Genomic DNA, 19,956 nt, shown 5'->3' on the forward strand with positions numbered 1-19,956 from the left:
ACAAACGGTTTACACAGCTTTTTTATCCACTCTTTTTTTATCTACTTATGGGCACGTGGGCTGCTTCCAGGTCTTGGCTATTGTAAATAATGCTGCAATGAACATAGGATTGCATATATTCTTTCGAATTAATGTTTCAGGTTTCTTTGGATATATTCCCAGAAGTGGGATCTCTGGGTCATAAGGCAGTTCCATTTTTAATTTTTTGAGGTAACTCCTCACTCTTGTCCACAGTGGCTGCACCAGCCCACATTCCCACCAACAGTGTATGAGGGTTCACTTTTCTCCACATCCTCACCAACATTTGTTTTTTTTGATTTATTGATGATAGCCATTCTGGTAGGTGTGAGTTGCTATCTCACTGTGGTTTTAATTTGCATCTCTCTGATGATTAGTGGCATTGAACATTTTTTCATATATTTATTGGCCTTCTGTATGTCCTCTTTGGAGAAATGTCTATTCTAGTCCTTTGCCCATTTCTTAACTGGGTTGCTTATCTTCTTGGTGTTGAACTGTATAAGTTCTGTATATATTTTGGAAATTAACCCCTTATCAAATTATCATTGGCAAATATGTTCTCTCACCCAGTGGGTTCCCTTTTCATTTTGTTGGTATGTTACAGGATATGTCATAAGGATAGAGAAGCCAGCCTGAAGGGACTCCCACTGACTAAGCTGCAGATAATTTGAGCATCAAAATAATATAGCAACTGATTATAACCCATCCAACAAAATAGGAATCCATGAGGCCATACTGATATGATAAATTAATAATCGGAGGAACAGACTATTTAATAATTTCAAAGTACCTCCAATAATACACTTATAAAATGGGAAAAGTAACTTTACAATATAGAAAGTACCTGACAGCTATACTTATGTCAAGTGATGAAAAATGGTCATCATCGGTAATGTTACAAATCAAAACTGTACCCCATGCAATTAGATTTTCTTTCCTTATCTGTTCCATAGTATTTCTACCAAAGAAGTATAATCTGTTTCTAATTATAAGAAATAAATTAGACCAACTAAAATTCAGGAACATTAATTCCAGTTGTTTCCAATTTTTTGCCATATTAACAAATGTTTTGTATGTGCTTACATAAATCTATGTGCATTCCTTTATTTTCTAACTTCCTATAAGTCAATAAACACACTTTAAATGTTGATAAACACTGCCAAATTGCCCTGAAGAAAGAATAAACAATTTCCACTTCTTTGATTACTAGTAAAATTGAATTTATTCTCTCAATTTACTGGAAACAAAACAGGAAATATAAATGAATATTTTGTTGAAAAGTCTAGAAACAATAAAGCAAAGAACCAATCCTAGATTTGACCGACATAAAAAGTGAATTTCTAATAATTTCATGTATCAGATCTCTATAAATCAAAACATAGCCGTTAATATTAACCACTGTCCTCTACAAGAAAAGCCTGTCACTGCCTCACACCACTCCCACAGTTTCCTCAGGTTCAATTCAATTTCATCTGTGATTATTCTACTTGCTCTTTTAGTTAAGTAAGGCAAATAAAGTTCATTCTGGATATAGACAGACACAGTAAGGCTCTAATAAGGGGTTCTGTAGATTTAACTGATTATTAAACAGCAAGGAACTGGGACAACTTGATCTTCCTTGAAATATGCTTAGTCTTCAGGCAGACCTTGATCAATAATCAGCAGCTCTGATTACCAGGTCTCAGGAAACAGCAGAATCCAGAAATCTGGGCTGTTTGATGCCCCACAGGTTTGGTTCCTTTGGGGAGAGAGCATGGCAGCAATCTCCACAATTACCCTCTGGATAATTACTAAGCTCCTAGAGTGAGCATATTCCTACAAGATGAATTTACCCAGAGTGAATCTCTTTTCCACAACACATTTCCTTCTCCTTCCCTTGATAATCAGTGTTCACTTTTCTTTTTGCTGGGATTTTTGTTTATTGCTGACCTTTGTTCCATTTTCACCATCCTGCTCAACTGAGAGCTAATTGTACCTACAATTCTAACAAACTGAATAGAATCTATCCTAATGCATAGGAATAATTTTCAAATGAAGTTAAAGTATACATTTCTTCATATAGACAATTATTTAATATGCATATATCAATTCCCATTTCACCAACAACAGATTTCTATTTTTGCATTTTTCACAATAAAATTTCAAAGTAGTGGGCAAAACAAGGTGAAGTTGAAATTTTTTTTCACTCTTCAGTCTCGGGCATTTACAAGAGTCAGGTCCAATCATATTTCTACACAACACTCAGTTAAGTACTCCGGAGACCAAATAGCTTTATTACACCTGCAATTTCCTTAATTGATGACACCTGCATAAATTATTGACAGCAAGAGCATCACTGAACCATGGTTGGCCACTGACTTATATTACAAATGATTAATTAAACATTTCTGAGCTTTATTTTTCTTATCAGTGGTAATTCTTAAAGACCATGTTTACTTAGATTATATCGGACATTTTCTCTAAAAGAACTATTGGCAGTTTTTCTGAAATTTATCTGAAATTGATAAAAAAGGAACACACAAGGTCCTGTTTACTTAAAGGTACAGATAGAAGTAATCTCAAAAAAGTGTTTGTATGAAGCTTTAAGTTGTATATGTAAAGCAAAATTAGCTTTTACAATGCTAACTGACCCTAATTTTAAATGAGCTGAAATGCATACTAAAAATCTGAATAAGACAAAGAACAATAAAATAACAAAACTACCCTAAAATTAATGTCAATTTTCAAACCTGATAGAAATTACAGCAGAAAGGGATTTTTACAGTTTGTTTTTAATCATAGGAAACACTGTACTAACAAAGATAAATGTATCAACTAGCAACAGTTATAAGAAAAAAAATCACATAAAAAAATAAACAAAATAGATCAGTAATTTCATACCAAGTTGTACTTCATTCCTGCCAGATAAAAAATGTAATTTCCAAATACATTCTGCATATTATCAACTCAGATAAAAATAAAAATCATAAATTGATTGTGTTAATTTAACATTAAAATTTTTCAACAAATGATCACATATGTAAATGCAGAAGCTACTTCCAGCATGTGGAATGATACCAACTTATCTTTTTCTTATCCTTACACTGATAAACTGGCTCCTTCACACTAACAGTTTTCCAGACATTCAAAAGGACAAAAAGGAAAATGCAAATAGATCATGTGTCTAACATCTCTCCAGGGAAGAACCAGCTGATTGTTTATTATTCAAGGTCCTAAAAGATCTAAAAAATAAGGTCCTTTGCAATAAAATATCGTTAAAACAAATGTCAATATTTAATTCCTAAATGCTGTATTTTTAATTTTTCCTGTAGTCTCTCTTTTTCATTCTCTCTTTCCCCACCCATCCTGAGCCAGTTCAGGGAGGGAAGAGGCTCTATGCCCAGTAAAAACTCTTCATTAAATAAACAAAAAACTTTTTATTGAATGAGTAGATAGCCTCTAGGGTCAAATCTTATATAAGGCAAGAAATCAAATATTTTCTTTCAACATTAAATGTAAATGTACTAATTAATATATGCATGCCCTAATATTCTAGTAAGTAGTATAATTATTAAATTTTTCAAATTAGCAAAACCCCAGCATTTAAATTACTAAAGAACAGTCTATTTAGTTCCTTTATTAGGTTAGCTTTAATTTTGTTTTTTTGTTTGTTTTTTGTGGGGTTTTTTTGGGGTTTTGGGGTTTTTTTAACCAACTGATTCAAGTGTCTGCTTTATTTGTTAGCAAATAACAAATGGGGAGATCATTCAACTTTATCTGTTTATAAGAAGGTATTTATTAAACAGTTCTCCATGGGTCTCTTATGTTTCTATATGTCTTGCAAGAGTAGGTACTGACTGCCTTTACTCTGGATTATATATATTTTTTTTACTGGATATTTTTTTATTTGGTTATTGTCTAAAGTTTTACATATGTCTCCTTTTTCCTCGAATGACCCCCCTCTCCCCCAGCCATTACCACCCCAGGCAAGCCCCCCCAACCCCCTGCCCCAGTATCTGGGTCCATTGGTTATGCTAATACACATGCATACAAGTCCTTTGGTTGCTCTCTAACCACCCCCCCCCCAACCTCCCCTGCCATTTGTCTCTGGATCGATTCTTGTTCATAAAATTATGATGATCATTATATCCCACATATTAGTGAGATCATGTGATATTTGTTTTAATCATTGATGCTTTGCATCACGGTAGGAAACCATTATAGCATATTTGAAAAAAAGAGTGACAGTATCTTCACACATATTGCATTCTGGGAAATTAAGACTTTGCTGATGAGTAACTTTAAAATATCCAGATTTGGGTATATTTACTTCTACTGTTTTTTCTCTTTTAATTTTCTTTAAAATATGCATATAATAAAAAAAAATAAGAATATGCATATACAAAGGTATACCTTATTCTCTGATAACTATCTCTTACCACTAATTAAGGCAGATTTGCCATTGTTTTTATTAGATTATACTTTTTTCTAATAAAATGCTACAGAAGCTAGGGAATATTATTCAAAATGAAATGTGAAACTTGTATGATATTCATTATTTATATATTAACCACAGTTTTAATAATATACACTATTTTGAAATGTAAATATACAAATCCTCAATTTTTTGCATTATAAAATTATATTGGTGAGAATTTTGGCCTCACATAAAGTTGAAAAGCTCTAAATCTTTTTCTGGAATCCATGACTAACCAGTCCTGGTTTCTCTTTAATTGTAGCACTTGTAAATTTTAGAAATCGAATTTTGATATCAAAATTTCGAAGTAATTTCAACTTTTCTGCTACCAAACTCATATTTTATGTTTTATATTCACATGGTTTCTTCCAAGTAAATTCCCATTTTTGCTAATACACCCTGTACTTTCAGTATATTTTTTACTAATCAATTACTGAATGTGAGCAGTTCATTTTTTGTTGCTACTCACTCAAAACTGAAGTCAAGGTCCACAGAGACGGGTATTAACTGTGTTTTCATATAGAGAAAACAACTAAGATCAAACCAAGACTAATAGCTAACTTCCCAGCTCAGCATGCAATTACAACAACCAATTCATCTACAAATCTTTTATTCCCAAACCCTGCCTGAACCAGAAGAAAATAAATCTATTTCAACATAGTCTATTTTTTAATGGGAAAATTACTTAAATCAAAAGACCCACCAAAAAGAAAACAAAAATCTATGAGTAAAAAATACTGAAGGCAGACAGGTAACTTTACCTGTGAGGTGTGGATACCAAGTGAACAGAAAACAGGGTAAAAGTCAAGTATGGAAGGCAAAGGCATGTAAAGTGGGGGCAGGAGAGTAAGAAGTAGGACGACTGAAAACCACATTGGGTTACTAGATTTTTCTTATCAAGACAGCAATTAGTAGAATGGAATATAAGCAATGAACTAAAATAGAGAAACCATTTAACAGTGACAATAAGCGCATACTAAAGTGAAAAAGGAAGGGAAGAATCAGTTATGGAAGCCAAACAAATGATAAAAATAAAGACTATCATCACAAAGAACATTTGGAATGACTTAAAAAAGAAATGAATTATTTTTAAACAAATGAGGGGGGCTAGGGAGGAAGAGGAAAGAGCTAAAACTTCTAGTCCAAAATCGAAAAACCTGGAAGCTATTTAAGAAACATCACCACCAAGAATTACACAAAGTTTTAATAATGGGGGTGAGATACATTATGATCTAGATGCAGTTTTTGTGGGGTTTTGCCAATAAATGCAAGAGTTTCCAAGATAGCAAATTATTTTGTAATTCTGCATACCTTGAGAATGAGTATATAATAAAGTGGGGCAAAAGTAGGTTTATAGTTGTGAGTTCACCAAACACAGTTTATTCTTTTTTTTTTTTTTAATATATTTTATTGATTTTTTTACAGAGAGGAAGGGAGAGAGATAGTTAGAAACATCGATGAGCGAGAAACATCGATCAGCTGCCTCCTGCACATCTCCCACTGGGAGATGTGCCCGCAACCCAGGTACATGCCCTTGACCGGAATCGAACCTGGGACCCTTCAGTCCGCAGGCCGACGCTCTATCCACTGAGCCAAACCGGTTTCGGCCACAGTTTATTCTTGAATTATTAATTATTGTATTGTTTTCCATATGAACAACTGTAAACCTACTTTTTTCCCCACGCTGCACTATATGGATTTGCTGTAAAAAATACAATGACTTCAGAAAGAAATTTATTATACTGTATATCAAATACTATACATATATCTCAGCTTTCCTTCTGTTTCTTATCTTTTCTGAAAACTGCATGATTTAAATTTTGAAAAATATATTTAAAAGCTATCAGAGAATCATATTATTTTGTCCCATAAACTGAAATTAAAGGGCAATGTAGTAAAAATAAGATATTTCACTCAGTTTACTGTGAACCTCTGAATTGTAGGAATTCACTATTACTGAATTTAAAAGATGGCATGAGTTTCATAGATATTATTAACTTTTAGCTTTTTCCCCATGGGGACTGGTCCTGAGAAATCACAGTTCATTTAAAAAAAAAAAAAAAAAAAAAAAACACATTGATTTTTAACAGAGAGGAAGGGAGGGGAATAGAGAGTTAGAAACATCGATCAGCTGCCTCCTACAACACCCCCTACTGGGGATGTACCCGCAAGCAAGGTACATGCCCTTAACAGGAATTGAACCTGGGACCCTTCAGTCTGCAGGCTGACGCTCTCTATCCACTGAGACAAACCGGTTAGGGCCACAGTTCCTTTTTTTAAATGGCTTTGAATGGGGGTTGAAAAACAGAAATGTGCATAACCAGACGAAAACAAATTATCAAATTGTTTCTCCTTCGAAGTAAAAAAGAAGTGTCCCAGTATAATGGGACAATAAGAAATAAGAATAATCTGATTATTCTACACTTACTTTCCTTTATATTTTTTCACTAAGACAATGATGAAGAAAAGTAACAAATCTATCATACTACTGCAAAATGTTAGTAACAGGAGAATGGGAAGGGGGTAGGGTACAGAAGTTACATGGGAACTCGGTACTTTTCACACAAGTTAGGAGCAAAACTCTCTGAGCCCTAGCTGGTTTGGCTCAGTGGAAAGAGCGTCAGGCTGCGGACTGAAGGGTCCTGGGTTTGATTCCAGTTAAGGGCACATTCCTGGGTTGTAGGCTCAATCCCCAGCGGGGGACGTGCAGGAGGCAGACAATCAATGACTCTCTCTCATCATTGATGTTTCTATCTCTCTCTCTACCTCTCCCTTCCTCTCTGAAATCAATTTTTAAAATTGATTTCAAAAAAACCTCTCTGAAATACACTATTTTATCAAATACACTATTTATATAGCAAACATACTATTTTTCTAGAACAGGTAAAACAGCAGATAGAAAACCTGAGATGTTCAAAAAGATGAACTACAGACATTTTTTGTGTGATTTCAATGTAATCCATCTAGTTATTCCTTCAAGATTTATTTTTCATTAATCTCATTCTAGAGTACCAAGAATGAATTCTTTTAGTGGTATATAATCTAGTTGTTATTTTAGTTGTTTATTGATTGATTTTAAAATGACAGAGAGAGAGTGAGAAAGAGAGAAACACTAATTTGTTGGTCCACTTATTTATGCACTCATTGGTTGATTCTTGCATGTGCCCTGACTGGGAATGGAACCGGCAACCTTGGTGTATTGGGACAATGCTCTAACCAACTGAGTTACCCAGTCAGGGATTAATTTTCCCTTTTATGAAACAGCACAACATTTAGAATACTATTAATTATAGAAAATAATATCACCTTTGTCCTAACTTTGTCCTAACATTTTAGTATCACATTGTTTTCAAGTTTACCTGGTATTATCACTAAGCTTCCGGTCAACATCTAGGGATTTAAGATTTTACACCCATATATATGCACTAAAAGGGAGAGGGAGAGAGAGATAGAAACATGAGTGATGTTGGTAGAAATGTAGAAAAAGAGATGGGCAAAAATCCAATTTGGGTGGTGAGCACACAATGCAATATACAGATGTTGTATCATAGAATTGTATACTTGAATGTTAACAACCAATGTCACCCAATAATTTTAATTTTTTTTAAAAACTGCAGTAGACCCTAGCAGGTTTGGCTCAGTGGAAAGAGCATCGGCCTGTGGACTGAAGGGTCTGTGGTTATATTCCGGTCAAGGGCAAATGCATGGGTTTCGGGCTCAATCCTCAGTAGGGAGCATGCAGGAGGCAGCTGATCAGTGATTCTCATCACTCATGTTTCTATCTCTCTCTCCCTCTCCCTTCCTCTCTGAAATCAATAAAAATATATTTAAAAAATAAAATAAAAGTAATAACTGCAGTAGGAGTTATTAAGCTACTGTAACTAATGCTAGAATGATGCTATGTGTCAGGCAAGCATTCCAAGTCACTAGTTCAGAAAAATACTGAAGAAAAAAAGTAAACATTTGATACCTGATAACCAAATTAAAAGACCACATGTCACCAAAACTTTCTTATATAAACCACTATCTGTACAAATCTTCTCAGGTGCAGGAGACAGAAAAGAGTATTTTAGAGCAGCAGCATCCAATTTGTCATACACTGTGGAGAAAATACTGAATTCATTGATTTAACTCATTTGCTATTACTCAAATGTATTCAGAAATTTATTAAATGAGCAACAGTATAAAAGCATGATGATTTATAACATGCCTAACAAAATTTCTTAACTTTATCAAAAATCCTAAGCTTTGCTAAAATGGGATCTAAAACCTTTTTTGTTGAAATCACTGATAACAAACTCACCAGGAGATTCTCCTCCCATATCTGGGGCTTGAGCAGAATCTACTGAAGAAACCACACTGACAGCATTGGTAGGTGCATTTGTAGTGAGAGTGGAAGGTAAGACTGATGATTTTTTTGTTGCAATGATGACACTTCTGTAATAAAAAAGGAAACCTATTTCAAAATACAGAAGATTAACCTAAGTTAATCACATAAATTTAAAATAGAAAATAGGAAACTAACTGCTTTTTCTAATTTCTCCTGTATCTCTATTTTGACATACATTTTAGAATACTCTCTCAATAAGAAACCTCCTCAATGGTGTTCACATTTATTGCATATCAATTTTTTTAGAATCTGGACAATATTCTATGGAAATATAATAATGCAGTTTAACATTTAAACTTATATTTACTATACAACATTCTTTACATTTAGGATCATCTTTGACTATATAACTTAAATAAAATATAACCAAAGATAGATAAAAAAGGACTTTTAGCACTCAAGTGGAAAAGTAATTAACTTCTTCTTAACCTCAGAATTGAAGCAGAAAGCTCAACATGCTTCAACAAGGATCTTCAAGCACCAGTATGTGCTTTTGAAATCATAAAAGCTTAAAATTTTATAAGGTTAAAAAATGCAGATAAAAAATATTTCTAACATCTATAAAACCCAATTTTTAAATCCAAGACTGTCTTTAGATAAATATAGATAATAAAAAATATAAATGCTAGATGCAAAAATATCAAATAATCAAATCTTTTCACCTTGTATATATTCAAACACAGGTATTTATGATATACAAATTTCAATTAAAGTGTAATACTTTATACCAAAAAAATAACTAAAAGGCCTTATTAAGCATAACTTAAAAGGCATTTTTAATTGAACTTAGTTCCATAAACATGCAAAAACCCAGTTAATGAGGTAAAGAGGACAGCTGATATATAATGCACTCCCACAGCAGTGCTTACTTTTAATTACCTGGTGTTAACCATAAGCCTAAAGTCTTCAACATTCAATTTATTTAATCACATCTTTTGTTGACAGTATTGCAAGCTTCAAGTATTCCCTTAACAGCTTTAAAGTATTCAGTTTCTAAATAAAGTTACTTAGATACTTATTCCCAATAAATTCAAAAGTGGAAATTACCTAATTCCAGTACTTTAAAAACACATTTTGTTTTTGTTGTTATATCAAAAAGAGATAATACAAAGTGAAATAGGTTTCGTTTTACTTCAGTGCCTATCATGTGACAGCAAACACTGTTGCCAATTAAATCAAGTTCTCTGGTGCTAGGCATGGCTTATTCAATGTACTTGGGGGTAGCTGGTGTCACATCATTATAAGGGTGACTGCCAATGTTAACTATACACTAAAAAATAGAAGTAACAGCCACCTGAGCCCTCAACCCAAAATGGTGTGCTTAAATCATGGTAGCTTATATCAGATGAAGATTATTGACTTTAGGGGGAGTAAACATGACCCTTGTGTGTGTGCGCATGTGTGTGTACATATGTGCTGGTGTAAATTCAGAAAACAATACAAAATCTAATTTGCACATTTCTACTCTAGGCAGAAATGTATTATTTAAGAAAACCTCTAACCTATTCCCTAGGAACCTATTTTTGGGGGAGGAGAAAAAGAGAAATATGGACAATTTACTTCCACATTCGCTCACAAAACAAAGAACCAGCAATATCTAGTTTACTCATACAACAGGTAAGTAACGATAGGAACAATAGAAAATAATATTTATAAAAGTGAAATTATTTTTCTATAATTGAATTTAAGACATAAATCTACCCTATGTGCACCAGCAATTCCCCTTGTAGGAACTTCTTCGAGAAAACTTACGTCCACAAAAAATATGCACAAAAGGTTCAAAGAGGCTTTATTGTTAACAATCAAAAACTGCAATAGTCCAGAATCCTTCAAACAGGAAAAATGTATAAAAATATGGTAGTATGCTTATACAATGGAATAATACTCAGCAAAAAGAAGAAACTGATGATAAACATAGCATGGGTGAACCTCAAAAGCGTTAAGTGAAGGAAGCCTTAAACTGAAGAATGCCAACTTTGTTTGTATATCCTTTCACATGAAGTTCTAGAAAAGGCAGAACTAATCTATGGCAGAAAAAAAATGAGAACAATAACTGCCTTGGAGGAATGGGTAAGGCATTGGCAGGAAATATGCAAAAGGGAGATTCCAAGAATCATCTAGATTGGGGATTTGAGTTAAGACAGGAGTATAAATCTCATCAAATGGTAGTATACTTAAAATTTTTGCCTTTCATTGTATGCACATTTTACCTTAAAAAAACTGTATTGATCTCTAGGTAGAGATCTGCATGCTAAAATGTTTGATTGAGGGTGAACTGATGTCTACAACTTACTTTGAAATGCATCAAAAAATAAGATTAACTAATGGGTGGAAGGATGGATATATGGAGAATTATACGATGAAGCATATAATGTTAAAGGCTAATTATAGAATCTCAGTGATGGGTCTGTGTGTGTTCACTGTACAATTCTTTCAACTTCTTTAAATGTGTGAACCTTTTTATAATGAAATGGAAAACTGGTGACAGAAAAAAATGTACTATATATGTTCCATAATATTCACAATCTCTATTTCTCCAAGATGGTATGATTAAAGATAATAAGAGATCACTGCAATAAACTCAATGGAACTTTTAAAAAATAAAAATATTAAAAAATAAAATTATGATTAAAACTGTAAATAAAGGCAACAAAAAAATCTGACCTCATCTCCAATCCTTGAAACTACTGACATTAATAATACTTTCAATCACAAATAATACCTATTCTTTATTTCAGTTCAGTAAATACTGATTGTACAAGATCTTTCATATGTTCCCATTCCTGACACATCTGAAGTGTGGCTTCCTACAGGGGCTGACATTTAAGCCAGCATTCCTCACATGCTTCTGCAATATGATGTTGTGGTTCCTGAGCATGTGCATTACTTCACAACGCCCACCCTTTGTATATGCTATTCCTCTGCCAAGATGCCTTCCTGTTAGTCCTACTTATCAGCAAGCTTCCTTCTCACCTTTCAAAACCTTGCTCAAAGACAAGCCCCCCCAACCTCTCCAAGTCAAAGTTCATGGTACACTATTCTTTGTGCCCCCACACAATCATATAATATAAACCTTTAAATTATTAATAGCTATGATTAAGCACTGACATATGCCAAGAGTTATTACTCAATTCTCAAAACAAGCCTAACATACATATTACTCCCATCTAAAAATTAAAAAGTAAAGCTCAGAAAGTAAAATAACGTACCAAATTAAACGGCAGAAATGATCTACAATTCACAGTTTGTCTCAACAAAGGCCTCTAATTTGAACTGTTTCCTCATATTGATCTTTTTTAGTGTTACTGAGCTGTAACTTCCATACTACACGATTCACTAATTTAAAGTGTACAAATAAATGGGTTTTAGTATATTCACAGTTGTGCAACCATCCCACAATATTAACATTTAAAAATAATTCTACATTATAATCATTTATAAGCAATAATAATAATAAAGTTTTCCAAAATATAAAACTATGTATGTTACTAACATACAAAAATATATCTGCTCACAAATGGAAAAAGTTGCATTCTCTAGCCCAGCTATGTACTTAATACATAATAGAAAAATAAAGTTAATCAATTTCCAAATTCACTGACTGATTCGAGTCATTTCTGAAGAAGTAACACAATAATGCTTCAGAGCTTTGGGCCACTTAAAAACAAAAACAAAAACAGAAATTCAAAGTCATAAGAACCCAAATAAAAGGACATTAATCAGTAGGCAGATTTCACGATATTTTCATTTTCTTTACGATCTACTTTCATTATTATAGAGTTTCCATGTAAAAGACTAAAACTGTCAACAGATGGTATTTTAAGCTATCATATGTATCACATACGTAAGTATAAATCTAAACTAGTAAAACATGTCCTTACAGTTTAAAAAAAAAAATCTAGAAATTTAAATGTACTACTACTCAAGTTTAATCATGCAAGGACAAATTATTTCGCATTTTTTTAAAAAGTACCACTTTGCAAAACACAAAGAAAATGCAACATACATCTGACACAACTTTGAGAGCCCATATGCTAGGCAATGTGCAGGGATATTTCTAGCATCATTCTCAAGCTACAGCTTAAGTTTCTGTTTAAGAAACAATTTAAAATACAAATAATTCTAAATTTTAAATATGTGCCATCAATTTTAACAAAAAGCACTTCAAACCCTTTGGAAAATCAATTTGGAAGACAGATATGTCTTTTAGTTATGCAAGGTATTGTTCTGAACTTTCAATTAAAAGCCAAATATTAAACTATAAAATTTTACATACGATAGCTTTCTTCTTTACAAACTCACTAACTTTAATGAGTAATATTTAACTATGCTAAGGACATATATAAATTATATATATTCAACCACTCTGTGAGTTAAGTGCCACATTTTATCACCATCTTAAAGATGAAAAACAAGTAATTTTCCTAAGGTTCCACACAAAAAGAAATCGCAAACACTGTTGACTTTTTTTTTTTTACATGAACTAGGGAGACTTTTCTGAAAGTTTCTTTATACTTATTAACAACAGACAAGAAGCACCAGTTTCTTCCAGATCACTAAGGTTCAGACGTTCCATTTCAGAATCACATCAGTTTCAAATATCACAAACTTTCTCATAAATGCTATTTTATTTAACATGCAAATAGTTCAGTAAAGGAGAAAAGAGCATTTTAAACCAAGCACTTTAGTCCCTAAGGATCTAGTTGAAAAGCCAGACAAGCCCTTGAACTTTATCAAGATAAATCCCTGGCATCCACTAATCACCAGAGAGGATCTTCAAATTAGATAAGAGCAAGAATTTTGGCATGGGAATGAACACAAACACCTTGCCATCCAAAAAGGCCCACAACCTGGCAGCCTTTCAGCAAGGTTCCACTCATGTAGCTGTTACTCTAAATTTTCCAGCTATTGCTTGAGAGTTGATAATTCTTAAGATATGAGGAGAGTTGTGATTTCTGACACAGCATTCCAGAGATAAACACATGATCAGAGGGATGCTTTGAAATTCCCAAAGATATTCCACTGGTCTATAGCTGCATGAAAAGTTTTCAAGAGGTGTCTCTTGCTAGGAAAAAGAGGGGGAAACGCAGAGCAGTTGCCTTGCCATCAGACAATATGTTAAATGCATACCAGACGTGTAAGTTCCAAATAACATCCTGAAAAATGCTACCACCAAAATCCCTCTCTATTTCAATAAACCGCTTAATATGTATTACCTAAGTATGGTTTCCTAAATACATCTATAACCTACTCACTGAAGAAGTCACTAAGGGATAGTTTAATTTCTACACTATTTAAAAAAAAAATACATGCCAAAATAAACGAAATTTGGGACATAAGAAAACAACTTTCTTTAATTATATTAGTAAGATGTATCAAATCTTCAAATCTACTCTTAATCATTTCTGAGCCAAAATTAATGTTCAAATTATAAAATTGAGAATACTTTAAAAACCTGATCATTTACACCTTTCCAACCATCAAAATATAGCCATTGTTATTAACAGTTTGATGTATTCTTTTTCAGGCTATTACATGTTTATCTATTAACATGTAATATATGTAATCATGTTTATCTATTTGTTTAAAAGACCATAAATTTCAAATTTTGTACACTGCTTTTTTCATTAATAACATATCTTCATTATAATTTTACATCAATACAAAGTGTTCTGTTTTCCTCTCTTTAATGGATGCATAGTATTTACTGTATATAGGAAATAAAACCATCACCAATCCCTCATAGATCAGCAAGTATGTTCTGCGTTGCCCAGCCAAATGAGAGGGTCTGGAATGAATCCACTATGGTTCAAATCTTAGCTCCACCATTTATTAGCATAAGCACTTAAGAGACTGAATTTCCCTTAACATCAGTTTCTTCACCTATAAAGGATAAAAATAATATCTATCCACAGAAGAGTCAAGGGTTTGATTCCCGGTCACAAGCAGGTACCTGGGTTGCAGGTTCAATATTCAGGCCCTGTCGGGGCTCATGCAGACGGCAACCAATCAATATGTCTCTCTCACATCCATGTTTTCTCTCTTTTTGTCTCTCTCTTTCCTCCTCCTCCCTCCCTCCCCCTTCCACTCTCTCTAAAAATCAATGGAGCCCGGCCAGAGTGGCTCAGTAGTTGAGCATCATTGACCAGGAGGTCACAGTTCAATTCCTGGTCAGGACACAGGCCTGGGTTGCAAGCTCAGTCCTCAGGGTGGGGCGTGCAGGAGGCAGCCGATCGATGATTCTCTCTCATCATTGATGTTTCTATCTCTCCCTCCCTTTCCCTCCCTCTCTGAAATCAATAAAAATATATAATAAAAAAGAAAATCAGCCCTAACCGGTTTGGCTCAGTGGATAGAGCATCAGCCTGCAGACTGAAGGGTCCCAAGTTCGATGCCGGTCAAGGACATGTACCTTGGTTGCGGGTACATCCCCAGTAGGGGGTGTGCAGGAGGCAGCTGATCGATGTTTCTCTCTTATCGATGTTTCTAACTCTCTATCCCTCTACTTTCCTCTCTGTAAAAAAATCAATAAAATATATTTTTTTAAAAATCAATGGAAAAAATAACCTTGGGTAAAAACAACAAAATTATTTAACATATAACTTGACAATGTCATATTGAAATTATTTTTAAATCACTGATAGTGTTAATAAAAATTTGAAATGGTATACAAACCATGCAACAAAAATATCCTTGTAATTTTTAAAAACTAGTTCAAAACAACTGTTTTTAATGTTGAAGCTACAAAATTTGCATAAATTCCTGTTACCCTTTAAATCTTAGCAATTTATAAATACAAGTACACAAAAACCAGAAATTAGTTACAGTACCTGTCAAAAGATCTGAACTGCACAGGTGGTTCAACAGACAGATCACCAAGAGCGCCGAGGCAGGGCGGTGGCAGAAGGGCAGGATCCACTGGGACTCCATCTGCTGGTATGTTAACCAAGCTGCGGAGAATGTCCTTTACGTTGACATTTTTTGAAACTGGAAGTGATGGTGCAGCCTTGTTGTCCATCTCATTTCCTCCATCATTTCTGTTGTCCTGAGATTTATTGACTTCCAAAGAAAGAGTGCACAGCACCTCACTGATTGCATCTGGGCCTGCACTGACACTTGGAGAAGCTGCATCCACACTGCTTCCCAAGCCAGCGGCTGTTTCCTCCCCAATGCCTGAGTCCCTTCTTCGAGCAGATGATGTGCTTTTGGATTCTTCCACTGATACTGGAGTTAATGGACTGGATGCTGCTGGTGTGTTTTCTAGATCTTACCCAGAAACAGAAGAAAAGTACAAATAAAAAAAGTTTAGAACCAATTTTAAAAAGATATATTCCATCCCATAGCAATCTATTATTTTAAATTATGAAATGTATGGCATGTTCTAAAAGGCAAAAATAAATTACATAATCTATAAAATGTTGAGTTACTGTACCTATAATAAAATTAGATGACATAATTAAAAAATAAAAATAATCTACACTAATAAAAGACAAAGATGCTAATTGACCATACCTTCGCTATGCCCTAAGCCACGCCCACCAGCCAATCAGAGTGACTATATGCAAATTAGCCCAACCAAGATGGCGGTCGGCAGCCACAGAGCTGGAGCAAGCAGGAGGCTTGGTTGCCTGGCCGATGGAGGAAGCCAAGCTTCCCACCCGCCCCGAGCAGGCTGTGGCCTCCTCTCATGGCAACAAAGTTTCAATTATAGAAGATTAATAAATCCCAGATACCTGCTTCCAGCCAGCCTCCACTGGGAGCTTGGGTGGCTGGGGGTTGTGGCCAGCCTGCACACAGCCATCAGCCCCTCACCCAGGCTGGCCACACCCTCATGGGGTGAGGGTTCCCGATGGGGTGCTTAGCCAGCCTGAAAACGGCCCTCAGCCCCTCACTCAGACTGGACAGGCACCCCAGCAGGGACCCCCACCCTGAAGGTGCTATGGCCAGCCTGCAAACAGCCATCAACCCCTCACCCAGGCTGGCTACAACCTCATGGGGTGAGGGTCCCTGCTGGGGGGCTTGGCCAGCCTGCAAAGACCCATCAGCCCCTTACCCAGGCTGGCCAGGCACCCCAGGGGGGACCCCCACCCTGAAGGGGCTGAGGCCAGCCTGCAAACAGCCACCAGCCCCTCACCCAGGCTGGCCAGGCACTCCTATATAATAAAAGTATAATATGCAAATTGACCCTAACAGCAGAACGATTGGGAATGACTGGTCTCTATGACACACACTGACCATGAGCGGAGGCCACATCTGACCAGGGGGCAGATGCTCAATGCAGGAGCTGCCCCCTGGTGGTCAGTGCGCTCCCACATGGGGGAGCTCTGCTCAGCAACAAGCCAGGCCGATGGCTGCCAGTACAGCGGTGGTGGTGGGAGCCTCTCCTGCCACCTCAGCAGCACTAAGGATGTCCGACTGCAGCTTAGGCCTGCTCCCTGCTGGCAAGTGGACATCCCCCGAGGGCTCCCGGGCTGCCAGAGGGATGTCTGACTGCCAGCTTAGGCCCAATCCCCCGGGGAGCAGGCCTAAGCCAGCTGGTGGTCATCCCCTGAGGGGTCCCAGACTGCGAGAAGGCACAGGCCAGGCTAAGGGATCCCCCCGAGTGCACAAATTTTTGTGCACCAGGCTTCTAGTAAATAATAAAATATACCTGAGAAAACCCTCCAAACTGAACATGACGTACAATGGATAGCAGTGCAAGGTTGAAAGCCATTGGCCTACAAAAAAAGTCCAAACTCCATAGGATCAGGCACAAGGTTCTTCAAAAATATAAGTCCACTACAAAGTAAACTTCATCAGGGCAGGGAATTTGTCTTCTCTAACACTTCCTCTCCAGCACCTCTAATAATGCTTGGGCCTACACAATTCCTGGAAAGCAGTAGGTGGTCAATAAATATTCATCAGATGACTATTCATTTCCAACTTTATCTCCGGCTACTCATGCCATTATATACAATCTGAACATGGGACAAAGCTTGGCCTTCCATGCCTTTATACATTGCCATTTCTCTGAACAATAACCCCAAGACCTCTATCTCAAACATGGTTTCTTCTAGTAGAAAACTTGTTACTCCTCCTCTATGCATGAACACTTCAATGATCCTCAAAATCTAGTTCAACAAGGAGCATCAACTTTTCTCTCTGACTTTTGTTCCCTCCAATCAGGTGCTCACTCCATTCCAACAAAAATGATGCATCTTGCCAATGGTTGCCAAAAACCAACATCCTGCTAAATGGTCAGTTCTCAGTCCTAATAGCACTTGGCAAAGTGGCAACAACTGATTATTCCCTCCAACTTGACAATACTCTTTCACTTGGCTTACACAACACCTCACTGGTTGTTCCTTCTTAATTTCTTTTACTTCTTCTACCTGATTTCTTAAGTTGGAAGGACTTACTGGTAGTACTCAGTCCTTAGTTCTCTTTTTCTCAACAGTTATTCCCTTAATGATCTCATTCACCCTAAAAGTTTTAAATACCAAAAAAACACACACACACACACACACACAAAAAAACACCTCAGACTATTTACATATAATTGCCTACTCTATATCCTCTATGTCTAAAAGCCACCAGTAGGGGAAAACTGAATTTATCTTCCCCCAAACATGTTTCACCTCTAGTCTGTCTATCCATCTGTACCTTATAATAATTCTTGACTACCTTCCATCTTTCACATAGCCACACCTAATATTTTAACATCTTGTTTTCTCTACCATCAAAATATGACTACTACTCACTAGCTCTACAGCCACCACCCTCGTCTATCCCTAAACCACCTCTTGCCTGGATTACTGCAACATGCTCATAACCGGTTACGTTACAGTTACATTAATGGTCCTCTTGGCTCATGCCTCCCTTTGAGAAGTCCTTGAATCTGGGTTGGGCCAGACTTATTTAACCAAGAGATTGACGCAGAAGTAGCAATAGACAGTTCTGTGCCTAAGCTCTAATGGGCAGAGGGTACATTCTAGGAGTTCCTGAATATCTCAGTGAGCAATTTGGCTAACCTGCTGAAGAAAACAGATAGAGAAACCATCAGAAGAGATAGAGGCCCTCCAAAATAATGGAGGGAAACCAAAAAATTTGGCTGAGAACAAGTATCAAGGCCCCAGACATATCCCAAGCTGAGCCATTTCAGTCCATCCGCCTCAGCTCTTGCAGCCATCCTCACTCGGGCACTAGATTAATGAGTAGAAAAGCCATCTCAGACTTTCCAACCCCATCAAATATCAGCTGTGTGCCTACTGTGTCCTGTCCAAACCAAGTTCACAGAATCATAACACAAGACTAAAGAGTTGTGGTTCAGCTCTGCCTAGGTAGCTCAGTCCTGGTACAGCATCGTCCTGGTATGCCAAGGTCGCATGTTCGATCCCGGTCAGGGCACATGTAAGAATTAACCAATGACCCAAGGCGGTTTGGCTCAGTGGATAGAGCGTTGGCCTGCGGACTGAAGGGTCCCAAGTTCGATTCTAGCCAAGGGCACATGACTGGGTTGCGGGCTAGATCCCCAGTGGGAGGCGTGCAGGAGGCAGCCAATCAATGATTCTCTCTCATCACTGATATTTCTATCTCTCTCCCTCTCCCTTCCTCTCTGAAAACAATAAAAGAAATATATTTTTTTAAAGAATTAACCAATGAACGCATAAATAAATGGAACAAAGCAAAAAAAAAAAGAAGAAGAAGAAGAATTGTGGTTTAGCCACTAAGCTTCAATATAATGTGTCACACAGCAGTATATAACTAACACACTGGGTTTTCCTTGCCCTCCAAGGTGTATTCTCAACACAGAATCCTGCATGTATCTTTTAAAAACATAAGTCAATTTTAACTCCCATACTCAAAACACTCCAATAATTCCCTATCTTCCTTCGAGTAAATATCCACAGGCCATTTCTCCTGGTTATATTCCTGGTATTATTCCACTAGACTTACTTTCTTTTCTTATACATATCACCTTCTAAAATACTATACAATTTATTTACTACATGTACTTATTTTCTATTTCCTCTCACTAGAAGATAAGCTCCATGAGGGAAGACTTTTTTCCTCTTTTGTTCATGAACATACCCAAGTACCTAGTAGGTACCCA

At 36.1% G+C, this 19,956-nt stretch overlaps 1 protein-coding gene across 6 annotated transcripts in view; it reads right to left on the reverse strand.

Annotated features, from left to right (window-relative positions):
- The window catches only part of LRBA (LPS responsive beige-like anchor protein), a 559,344-nt gene that overhangs the window by 415,348 nt on the left and 124,040 nt on the right, over positions 1-19,956 (reverse strand). For all 6 annotated transcript variants that reach the window (XM_036315411.1, XM_036315409.1, XM_036315413.1 and 3 more), the window contains 2 exons: positions 15,695-16,130; positions 8,778-8,911 (listed from right to left, as the gene is read on the reverse strand). In XM_036315411.1, coding sequence (XP_036171304.1) covers positions 8,778-8,911; positions 15,695-16,130 — 570 coding nt within the window. The remainder of the gene's footprint in view (positions 1-8,777; positions 8,912-15,694; positions 16,131-19,956) is intronic.

This window comes from Myotis myotis, unplaced genomic scaffold, assembly GCF_014108235.1.
Source record: "Myotis myotis isolate mMyoMyo1 unplaced genomic scaffold, mMyoMyo1.p scaffold_m19_p_6, whole genome shotgun sequence".
Classification (NCBI taxonomy): Eukaryota; Metazoa; Chordata; class Mammalia; order Chiroptera; family Vespertilionidae; genus Myotis; species Myotis myotis.